The sequence below is a fragment of the Ptiloglossa arizonensis genome, chromosome 2 (assembly GCF_051014685.1).
Source record: "Ptiloglossa arizonensis isolate GNS036 chromosome 2, iyPtiAriz1_principal, whole genome shotgun sequence".
Classification (NCBI taxonomy): Eukaryota; Metazoa; Arthropoda; class Insecta; order Hymenoptera; family Colletidae; genus Ptiloglossa; species Ptiloglossa arizonensis.
The window spans coordinates 22,917,382-22,929,917 of record NC_135049.1 but is presented as its reverse complement, the minus strand read 5'-3'; the positions used below and the strand labels follow the sequence as shown (position 1 = coordinate 22,929,917).

Here is a 12,536-nt window from a genome sequence, read left to right as displayed (position 1 = left end):
TCGCGGATACGAGATTAGAAAATTATTCGAGCGACCTAGCCAACTGTAGCAAATATATCTAAAAAGCTTATGCAACGAGAAAGCATTTACACAAGGTAAACACTACTTTAGTAAATTTACCGAATTTCCATACTGGACAAATTGTAAAGTTGCTTATGGACACAAATAAAAATAAGAAAATAATAAATGCTCGTGTATTTAAATAATCGACAAAAATTGAAAAATTACCTCTCTTTTAGTAATTTTGTAATTTCGGAATGTTTAGAAGGTTTATTTACTCTTTTGTGATATCGTCGTCTGCAAAAATGTTATCTATACTTATCACATTCTCTGCATCGGTAACCTGTTGTTCCAGTTTATCTACTACGATCGAAGAAAAAAAAAAAGGAGGAAATTTGTTGGCAGCGAGGGTAATTCAGGTTCGATGGCTGTAAAAGTGGTCCAACATTGGACGAATCCAGATTTCGATCCAATGCCCCGAACGACTTCCTCTTTCTTCATGCTCTTTCAAATCCTATAATAATCGTTCCTAAGCTATCAAACCGTTCACGATGTAGACATCAGTCACTTAATTGCATCTTTATGACACTCTAACGACCGTGGAATGATGGATGGATCTTAAAACTTTCAGCCGTCGATGGAAGCACATTATACACGGTGTCCCGCGTGGAAACTGAACAACTTTATCGGTGTCTTCGATGGATCGTTCCAGCTCGAAAAAGAAACACATAAAATATATTTTTTAAAATAAATAAAAACGAGCAAACCGACACCCATAGTGTATACTACTTTTTTCATACAGAACGCTCCATCAAACACACGACAAACTTATTCGATCTGTTCTCAGGTCACCCTGTACAATACACAATCTCAAGATAATTACAATACAATACAACACTCTCAAATCTCTGCTCAAAACTCCTAATAAAACTACAAGACCAATTTTCCAAACTCCTCTCTGAAACATCACAAAAGACCAAGATACATCCGCACAATATTTTTACACCCCCTTGGCATAATCACAATACCGTGGTACACTCTCGAATCTCTGAACAAAAATCGTCATAAAAAGCTACAAGACTCAACTTCTCGTCCACGTTCTAGACCTATCTCCGAACATCACAAGAGGCTACCCAAGAGGCAAGAATCGAATAAGATGAATCCTTGACGATTTTGGCACGAAAGGAACACGTGCAACTAGATCCAGCCAAGGGAACAAATCTCGAGGAACTCTGGTCTCTGTGTTGTCCCGTGTGTCTCTCTCGTTGTACACGTTGAATCGTTTGGCACAGTTTCATAGCCACGGGACCTTTGGTCCACGCTCGGTCAACCCTAAGTGCACCAGGTTTCACGAACGGATGGGTCACGACTCCGTGCATCCTCGACCGTGATCGTTCGCCAGGTGGGGCCCTACGGAGGTGGTGGAGTAGGGGGAGGTGGAAAGAACGATCCTCTAGCCGCGGTTATTATCGCTGATGAGCATTCACCGTTTCGCGGTGGAATTAGCGGCGCGTCGAAGTCGTTGCCGTCAGAAGGCCTTACTAATTGGCTTTAAGTGCTACAAGGCCGCGGCGTTACGGCACGACGACGCGCCGTACCGATGGAGATGTCGGCCGATCGAAGGACAGTTATTTCAGCGTTTGCGGCCGGACGAGGAGCGTGCTTCTGCGAACTGGTTTTCTCGGTAGCTTTGATAATGCGACAGCCGTGCCTCGTTTTGCAGAGAATTATCGCGGCCTGGCGCGTACACCTCGAGCATTTCTTCACCGTCCGAGCTCCCGACCCGCTCCCACCACCCCTGACCACGTCCTTGGGATTATAATAAAATATTAACCGGACGGGAGCCCCTCGCTCCCGGGAACTCTTCCGATCGAGATCTCTTTGCGATACCAAGGCGATCCTGAGCGGGGTTTTGAAAAATTGGCTTTCGATGAGAGAGGATAGATCGATTTGCATCGAAAGCTGTTGATGATGGTGTTTTAGTTGAGAATATCCTCGAAAGGTAGAATATCCTCCACGCTATCCGTGGAAATATCGTGGGTGGAATTGTAGAGTAATTTGTTGTGTATGGTAAACGAGTGGTGATCTGGAGAAGCTTATATCGTGTAGGAACACGTACCTTGGAAATGAGACTGAAGAGATTTAATTTCCTCTCGGTGATACCAAGGTAATCTTGAAAGAGGTTTTGAAAAATTGGCTTTCGAAGAGAGAGGATAGATCGATTTGCATCGAAAGCTGTTGATGATGGTGTTTCGCTCGAGAATATCCTCGAAAGGTAGATATTATATGTGGAAATATCGTGGGTGGAATTGTAGAGTAATTTGTTGTATATGGTAAACGGGTGGTGATCTGGAGAAGCTTATATCGTGTAGGAACACGTACCTTAGAAATGGAACTGAAAAGATTTAATTTCCTCTCGGTGATACCAAGGTAATCTTGAAAGAGGTTTTGAAAAATTGGCTTTGGAAGAGAGAGGATAGATCGATTTGCATCGAAAGCTGTTGATGATGGTGTTTCGCTCGAGAATATCCTCGAAAGGTAGATATTATATGTGGAAATATCATGGGTGGAATTGTAGAGTAATCTGTGGTGTATGGTAAACGGGTGGTAATGTAGAGAAGCTTATATCGTGTAGGAACACGTACCTTAGAAATGGAACTGAAAAGATTTAAGTTCCTCTCTGTGATACCAGGGGTTTGAAAAATTGGCTTTCGAAGAGAGAAGATAGATAAATCTGCATCGAAAACTATTGATGGCATTTTGCTTGAGAATATTCTCGAAAAGTAGATGCTATCCGTGGAAATATCGTGGGTAGAATTGTAGAGTAATCTGTGGTAAACGGGTGGTAATGCAGAGAAGCTTACATGGTGTAGGAACACGTATCTTGGAAATGAGACTGAAAAGATTTAAGTTCCTCTCTGTGATACCAGGGGTTTGAAAAATTGGCTTTCGAAGAGAGAGGATAGATAAATCTGCATCGAAAACTATTGATGGCATTTTGCTTGAGAATATTCTCGAAAAGTAGATGTTATCCGTAGAAATATCACGAGTAGAGTAATCTGTGGTATATGGTGAGCATGTAACGGACGGTAACTCGAGAAGCTTATAGCGTGTAGAAGCACGTATCGTAAGAACGAGATTGAAAAGGTTTAAGTAAAATTGGCAGCCCTACAACCGCGTATAATACGTATTACTCTGCCCGTTGCTCGATTTACAATAAGCTAACAAAATTGCTAGCAATTTTACGCAGACCATTGTGACAGTCCTAATCCTACAAGTAGAATAAGCTTCCAAAGTGCAGCTAACCAGTTTAGACTCAATTTATATTTCAACGACACGATTTTACTCGCTACGCTCGCCTCCGTTAAACAAAATTGTATGTAACGTTTCGAGGATCTTCGTTTCCATTAAGAGGTTCGTTGAAATTTTATGTAACTGGCCGATTATTGAGCTCGATATTGGAATAAACGTCAATGTTCCGTCTCCGATGTCGTTCTACGTCGTTTACGTTGAACGTAAAATCGATTTCGCGAAATTCACTCGAGTTCTCGTAGACGTGGCAGGCATTGGTATTTAACAGTTCACAGTACTTGATTCTAATTGATTCTATGGAGCCCATCTGGAGCAAGGTTTACGGCGACCGGTCTTTGAGCTTAACGCTCGAAATAGTCGCGGGATTGCTGCATTATTCGATGATATTGCCATGCACCACGCTTCGTAACGTTTGAGAAATTTCTCCATTTTCGTACCCGAGATCCCGAGAAACTTCCACACAAACGTATTTCCTTAATAGTAACGAGCAATCTATTTTTTTCCACCGCTCGATTTTACTGTTATTTCACCGTTAAAGAATAATAAACCCATAAAACGAAAATTCATATTTGCTCACGAGGAGGCTAATATCTCCACAATTAAACTCTCCCTATTAAACTCAATGTACCTGACTTTTGTGTCTCGAAAGAGTCGTCTAAAGTTTCTCACCACGAGCGTGTCTACATATTCGAAAATCGAGATTAAGTGCAAAGCTTTCTGATCAACCGCGGAGATGCATCGTAAACGTACCGACACTACCCATCGATCTTCATAATTTATCCCCTCGTTCACAGATCATGACCAGCGACGACATGAACGACGACGTGTTCGAGGTCGACGACGACACCACCGCGATGTCCTCTGGTCTGACGCCAGGAACCGTGGACCAAGAACCGCTGACCACGACCCCGTCACCGACCGGATATCGGGATTATAAACCACCAGCGGAAGTGTTCACTGAAAATTATGGTTACACGTCGACGATATCCAGTGGCTATCACGCCGGCGGCTCGAAGAGGACCAAAGAGGAAGACCCCGCGGGCACCGCGCGCAAGGTGAGCCTTTTCTATACGATAGAATGCAGATATTCTCACAACGGTGATGGAATTCGGTTTCCAGCGTAGGAAACGCGATTCTTCCGCAATGCGCGGCAACGTCTGGTGAAAATAGATTTATGAAAAGTGGATTTCCGCGGCCCGGTTCCCGGTACTGTCAACATGGCGCAGATTCCCCCGTGATATTGAAATGCTGTGCACGGAATCCAAAACTCGGGTCCATTTGCCGCTGGGCAATCTCAATCGAAAATCTTTGGACATCGATTATGAACAGATCTTGCATTTGTGGTCCTCGCGATAAATTCCGTTCGTTTGTTTGCAAGCTGTAGTTGATAAATTGTGGGGTGTTCGTTACGTATGGATACTATTTTTATAGACACTTTTGTGGCTGTCGTTTAGCTCGGATGACAATTTGTTACGATCGAATAAATAAATAGAATGATTGTTTTTAGGGATTTGAAAGTACAAAGTTGTCGTTTGTAATTTGGACACTGTGGAAATGGTTGTTGTGAACGAAGTAGAGTTCGATAACGAGGTGCTGGAATTTTTTTTAAATTTCATCACGAGCGAGAAAGTTCGATTTTTATGTCGGTGGATAAATAAACGATTTATTTATTTAAAAGTGATATTTTTACTTTTGTAAAACAAGTGGTGTAAAATTTGGAGCAGAAGCATCGCTGGATAAGGTCTGCAATGCGTATGGTTTCAATAGGACGGTGCATTATGGTATGCAAGTCTCGTAACCGTTCAAATTTTGAATCATATGTTTGCAAACCGTTCAATAATACTAGTTAATATTAGCTCTAACCTTCTACTTTTCAAATTCTTACTTATGCGTGTAATTTTAACCCAACGAGGTTTAGAAACTTGTCAAACTTTGAAATCTTTACAACGTGCAATCCCAGGAGGGTCTTCTTGGTCCTTCGTTCCCACGATAAATGCTGATCGAGGGTATTATTCGTAATCTACACCTATTAAGCTACTCCATAGTATCGTCATAATCTTGTACTTTCTCCAAAATTCCAATGTTCGTACAATTTCAACTCAAAGTTGTTGAACTCAATGATCTCTACAATGTGCAATTCCAGGGGGGTCTTCTTGGTCCTTCGTTCCCATGATAAATGTTGATCGAGGGTATTACTAGTAACCTACACCTATTAAATTACTCGATAGTATCTAATCTTATCACGTTGCAACCCCATACTTCCTCCAGAATTCCTTCGTAGTTGCACAATTTCAACCAGACGAAGTCGAGGAGGTTTCTAAACTCGAAACTCTCGCCCACTACCAAAGGTTTCATAGCTAAGCATTAAGGATTCGTTGAAATTTCCGAAGAGATCTTCCATTTTCCAATTATTCTTCACTAATTGGTTGAAACTTCCGAAAAGATCTTCCATTTTCTAATTATTGTTCACTAATTGGTTGAAACTTCTGAAAAGATCTTCCATTTTCCAATCATCGTTTACAAATTGGTTGAAACTTCCGAAAAGATCTTCGAATCATCGTTCATCAGTTGGTTGAAACTTCCGAAAAGATTTTCCAATCATCGTTCACAAATTGGTTGAAACTTCCGAAGAGATCTTCCAATCATCGTTCACCAATTGGTTGAAACTTCCGAAAAGATCTTCCATTTTCGAATCATCCTTCACGAATTGGTTGGAATTTCTGAAAAGATCTTCCATTTTCCAATTATCCTTCACGAATTGATTAAAACTTCCGAAAAGATCTTCCATTTTCCAATCATCCTTCATGAATTGATTAAAACTTTCGAAAAGATCTTCCATTTCCCAATCATCGTTCACCAATTGGTTAAAACTTCCGAAAAGATCTTCCATTTCCCAATCATCGTTCACCAATTGGTTGAAACTTCCGAAAAGATCTTCCATTTTCCAATCATCGTTCACGAACTGGTTAAAACTTCCGAAAAGATCTTCCATTTTCCAATTGTCTTTCACAAATTGGTTGAAACATCCGAAAAGATCTCCCATTTTCGAATCATCGTTCGATCTATCCGTTCAACGCGACGTTTGGTTGTTTCTCCTGTGCCCGGAGGATCGTCCGCCTCCCGACGTGTCCTCATCCTCATCCTCCGGGCACCGTAACGCAATCGCGCGGAGCTATCGCATATTCCGGGTATTCCTGGCATGTATCTGCCCGCGGAAAATATTCGACGCAAGAACGTCGTTTGATATTCATTACCGGCTCATTTGCATGACGAATGGGACACAGTGTTCCACGGATGTAGGACCAACAAGGTCGGTCGTGCCTTCCCCGCCAAGGTCAGGCTGTCCTCCCCGTGGCAAGCCAGCGGAATAATGATCGGGAATGTCGAGGTCCATACTATACCCGTGGTACGGCCCCCAAGACGATTCCTACGTCCTTCCTTCGACTTCTTCCTTTTCTTCGGAAGGAGGGGGGGCCCCCGGGTCTCCGTTCTCCCTCTATCCGCCACGTCGATTCATCTCGTTCCTCTTCGTCGAACTGGCCCCCCCTTTCCACTCCCCCAACCCCTCTTTCCTTTTTTCTTCCGCGTCTTCTTACCGATCCTCTCTTCTTCGACTCTCGTTCCATCCGCCGCCTGTTTCTTCCTTTTGCCACGTTGCACCCTACTCCCCCCTCTCATCGTCGGCTTTATTTTCTCCCCGCTTCCTTCCCTTTATGGCTTTTCTCTTATAACCTTTTCCCTTATTACCCCTCGTGGCCTTGTCTCCGCGCTACTTTTTCCATTATTGGCCAGTCACCCAGAATAAGAAGAGGGAGAAGAAGAAGAAGAAGTCTCTCTCTCTCTCTCTTTCTCTCTCTTCGAAGCTTCTGGTTTTCATTAGAAACGTCGTCGAAGTTGTCCGTTTCTTTCGATCTCCCGCGACGGGATCACGTCTTCTGGAGAAATTTTTTTCGCTTTGCGCGCTTGTGTTGGTTTCGGAGATTCGAACAGGGGCCTGAAATGGGTCTAGCGGCTTCTCGCGTCCTTATGTACAGCCTCCCTCTTCCCTCTCGGTTTATTAATCCGGATCGGACTTTTTCAAATCCATCGAATCACGGGTTGCTTCTCTCCGTTTTCTTCAATCCGGAAATCTTCTTCGATTGCACCTTTTGTAATTATTACACGTACAGAGGACGTATCGTCGACCGAGATCCAGAAGCTCGGTGTAACATTTAAGCAAACAAAAATACACACACCGAAAAACTTTGAAAAAATGAATTTCCCGATAAAAGTAAGTGTTCCTTTTCCGTAGCAATTTCATTAATTTTTTTACATCGCGACTAGTGTCCCCTCGTGTTTAATTTTGTCATTTCCTTGCCATCGTCCTAAAAATTCATATCCAAAAAAATAGAGACACGCGTGTCTCGGATAATAGACCAATAAACCGATATCAAACTTCATTCGTTCGTAGATCATCTTTCGGATAACGCTCTTCCGAACTTCGTTTATCCTTCATTGAACGAAGAGGATCGATTCGTTAAAATATTCTGCTCAAAGTCTTCGTGACGTCAATATCACGAAAACGATCCGCTATTCTATCACGTGGACCCTAAACTTTTCGTGCACCAATTACGGTACTTTTCTCCCGAATTTTCCGTTCTCTTTCCCAGCGTTCGTCCCTGTTGGATCTCTCGTTCGTTACACTAGACCCTCACCGTTTAATTCGCGCGAACAGCGCGGATACTCGAGAGTTTACGATCCACCGGAAGCGATTTTCCGATTTACCCTCGAACCGCCGCGTGTCTGCCGTTTTATGATCGAAACCGAGAGCGGTTACTGCCTCTCCCTCGAGGATCTCTCGTCTTAACGCGATATCGTCCCGTGGTTGGATTGTTCTTGGAGGATCGTTAGTCAGGGTTCGCTCGACGCTGATTCTTGCACGCTTTCGAACTGGTTTCACGTTTCGAACGAAACCCGCGTTTATCGGGCCGATCGCTCGGCCGCTTCTCGATGCTCGTATCGATAAAGATTCAATCTAGGGCTCCGAGCGCCGAGTTTCCCTACGGATTCAATATTAGAAATCTTTACGAACTTCTTTTTGCGATCGAGTTCGGTCGATGGACTCGCGGGACACGGTCCCTCGATCCTGAATAATTTCGACGCGAATCGTGCCGTGGAGTGGAGATTGCGACGATTATTGGAACTTCGTAATTGCGGACCGAATTGTAATTTAACCTTGGATTTTACCTTCGTTGTCGCTGTAATTAATAATTCCATCGTATCCAGATCGGTACAATTCTTCCAATTCGATCCAATTGGCAAACCCAATTTAATCTCTTAGAATTATTATTTTGATCAACGTTTGCAGGTTAGGTTCGCACCGCGACACGCGCTCAATTTTTGTACCAATTGTAGAAATTTTCAATTTATAAACGTATTCCAGTTTAAGTTCAAAGCTACAAAGCAGTCTCTTCGGTTTACCGTTTCGATAATTATGCAATTTGTAGGTTAGGTCCGCACCGTAGCTACACCCTTAGATTCAATCTTGGCACTAGTAGTATCTTTCAGCTTAGAGGTTAGAATAGAGTAATTTTACGGATTTGGATCCTCGGTTTTTACTTCTACCGTTCCAATAATTCCATTGTACGTGTATCGGTAAAATTTTACGTTGATCTCAAACCTGTCACGCTTCGATTTATTGTTCCGACGAACGTACAATTTCTAGGTTAGGTTCGCGCCTAATGCACCGTGTAACCGTAGATCGACGCGCGTCTTTTGTAATACGACGATTCGTATTCTATGCAACCCGTGGCTGCAACGAGGCTGTATTATTATCGTTATTATTTTCGCTGGATAACGAGAAGAAATCGATCGATGGGATCCCGGGACGACGGATCGGACGAAAAACGCTAAAATCGCGGGCAAAAGAAGCGTATCGTGAGCGCAAGCTGGAGCATACTTCTTAAGAGCTCGGTTGTTCGTCCTCCACGCGCCTCCCTTCTTGCCGAAAGATTTGCAACAGTGCGGCCGGTTGCAGCACCGAGGTCTTCAATTATCCCTTATAGGAGTGAGTACCCGCTTGAAGAAAATGCGAGGCAAGAACCGGCTCGGGACCGTAGACCCCCTACCGGTTTTACTTCGCCCTCCCGATCAGTGGAGCAGTCCAGGCCTTCCCTCGAATCAGCTTAAGGATCCCCTCGTTAATTGCCGTGACATTCGAAGAATGCTTTCGTGGATCATATGGCCCCGACAGCGATCCGTATCGATACCATTCAACCGGGTATCCGCGTCGATCGTCGCGTTATTCGTCTTATCTAATCTCGTTTTCTATAAATAACAGGCTACGTTCGCGACTACATTTTCATCTATTGTACCATCCATCGTAATGATCCAATTCACGGTCTTGCAACAAGAATATCGTCGCGTAAGGTAAGAAGTTATTCCGTGGTAAGAAGAGAAGATAACCCGTCCAAGATGTCGAATATTATCAGGAGCTATTATTGGTTTTATTTTTCACGGCGCACGCCACGTGGCGCTGAGAAATCCACGTGCATTCTTGGAATCCATTCAATCGTCCATCACGATCGATACCCTGAACGCAAACACTGTGTCACGAGTACACTCTCGGTCGGTTTACGATCCAACGTTTCGCACATTTACCATTTGTACCAACGTGGACACATTCGTGTCGTTCCACGAAAGGTTTAGCCTCCGTTTTGCAGATTTATTTTCAATTCTACGGTGAAACGTTCGCTACTCGCGGGAAAATCGAGATTCCTGGGAAGCTTCTTTCGAGTTTTTGGAAGGTATGTTCCATCGACGATTTCTTTTCTTTTTTTTAACGATCCGAGCTGTACGGTACCACTTTCTCGCGTTCCGAATAACATCGGTCAGTTGGATCGCGATAGATCATCCCGGCCGATCGTGTTACGAGGGAATATATTATTCCGAGTGGCCGTGGTACACCAGGCCCGATCAATGGGCTGGTTCGCGGAACACGGTGCGGCGCCATGGAATCCGCTGTTGCAGCCGCGGAACCGAGGCTACGTAGGCGGATTAAGGGCACAATTGGTCGCCCCACAATGCGTAAGCCGGATGGTGCCGCCATTGGGATATGATTAAGCTGTTCTTCGATGCGCGACGCGTACCGACGCGTCGTCCAACGGAACGATTTCGCGCGACGCGACGACACAGTGGTAAAAATACGCGAGGCGTTTACGAGCGGCGAGCTGTAATCGTTGATGGTCGGGAACGTGGATCTAGAAATAAGGTGGAACTATGGCTACACGTAGGACGATCTGACGGATCGCTGTAGACGCTACGTACCGATGGAACACAAGGATTAAGCCACATTCCTACGTGCGCGGTACGCGATGTTTAGGAACAGTCTTGATACTCGATATTTGAAATTGGGGAAACAGGAACAAGGTGGAATTATAGACGAGTAGGACGATGGATTGTAACTGTCGTTACATAACGGTCTAATAGTAGCATTAAGCCACGTTCCCACGTGACATTTACGAGCAATGAGTTTTAATTGTTATTCGAGCTGTAAGGACAGAACAAGGTGAAATTATAGACGAGTAGAACGATGGACCGTAACTGTCGTTACATAACAGTTTAATAGTAGGATTAAGCCACATTCCCACGTGGTGTTTACGAGCAATGAGTTTTAATTGTTGTTATTGGAGTTGCAGGGACAGAACAAGGTGAAATTATAGACGAGTAGGACGATGGACCGTAACTGTCGTTACATAACGGTCTAATGGTAGCATTAAGCCACATTCCCACGTGGTGTTTACGAGCAATGAGTTTTAATCGTTGTTATTCGAGCTGTAGGGCAAGAACAAGATGAAATTATAATCAGGTAGGACGAGTGGAAGAGAAGTAGGATTATACATGGATTAAGCCACATTCTCACTTGAGTAACACGTAGCGTTAACGAGCAGTGAACTTCGATCGTCGATGTTCGAAAATGTGAATCAATAAACAAGGCGAAACTGCAGTAATTCAACGTGTATCAGCAGGTTGTCAAGTAATTCAACGAGGAAGATACACATTAAGCCACATTCCCACTAATAAAACTTAGGACGATTCTTCCCAAGTATCTTCAAGAATTTATTCTCACTCAAGCCACGACAGTTCCGATTTTCATTGCATAAAAAGAAGAACAGTAGATTCAAGCCACGATCCCACCTGTGCAACATTTGCCGCGAACTTCAAGCGATTCTTCCGAGTTGGAGAATTCACTCTTATTTAAAACCTTCCCACGTGAGAACGTGGCTTTACGTTACTCACGGAGCAGAATGTCAGGAATTCTGTAAACGACTGTCCATTGCTTCTGTCCCGAGGGATAGGCGAAACAAACACTCGAAAGGGCGTAAACGGCTGGTAATAACGAAATTATACGCAGCTACCGGACTTATTCGAACAAACGATACAAGGAAACGGTAGTGGAAGAGGGGAGGGGAGGGGGTAGGGGGAGATTTTTTCTGCGCGCGCGAAGCCTGGTACTCGGCTAGAAACCGCACCTGACCTTAAGCGGCCGTGCATTTGGCGGGCTCGCGCAGTCGCATACAAATTGAGTTAGCGGCCTCGTGGTAATGGAGGAAGGCGAGAAACGCGGCCGAACGAGCCAACGTAGGAGAGGAGAGAAGCGGATCGCGAGCGTACGCCGCGCGAAAATTGTTCGTTGCTCCGCTACTTACGCTCAACGCGAACAATATTTGTTTACCGTTGTTCGTCAGCTTGTACTCGGTGCGATCGAACCTATCCGAATAGAATTTGATGGTTCGGTTTCAATCGGTGAGTCTTTCTCGCGAGAAGTAGATGCGTTAAAGGTTCGAAACTTTTAGAAGTGTCGACGATGATTCAATGCACGTTTCTTTTTTTCCCCTTAATGCGTAGGTACTTGAATATAAAATTAAATATAAAATTGAATGTAAAATAAAAATTATACACAGAATGCAAATATTTCAAGAAATAAAATATTTATGTATAGTACGGTAAAGTATATAAGCAAACATTGCTACGAATAGAAACAACCCTCGAGATATTATTTACCGAACGAAAGTCGAAAGTAATAATATTAATGATATGAATACTTTTAATCGCGTTTCTATCGCGTAAAAAAATACACAAGTCGCGAAAAGAACACACAGAAGCGAAAAATTGAGGAAGATACATTGTACCTTCGCGAGATCTGAACCCTGCGCGACAACAATTGATTCTTAGCATATTTATTA

General features: G+C 43.7%; 2 protein-coding genes across 19 annotated transcripts in view; one reads left to right on the top strand and one right to left on the bottom strand.

The window, feature by feature from the left end:
* LOC143143720 (uncharacterized) overlaps window positions 1–12,536 on the bottom strand; it is a 304,262-nt gene that overhangs the window by 166,803 nt on the left and 124,923 nt on the right. The window lies entirely within an intron of this gene.
* The window catches only part of LOC143143719 (ras-related protein Rab-37), a 161,613-nt gene that overhangs the window by 24,512 nt on the left and 124,565 nt on the right, over window positions 1–12,536 (top strand). For both annotated transcript variants that reach the window (XM_076305318.1, XM_076305316.1), the window contains one exon: window positions 4,107–4,367. In XM_076305318.1, coding sequence (XP_076161433.1) covers window positions 4,110–4,367 — 258 coding nt within the window. In that variant the 5' untranslated portion in view covers window positions 4,107–4,109. The remainder of the gene's footprint in view (window positions 1–4,106; window positions 4,368–12,536) is intronic.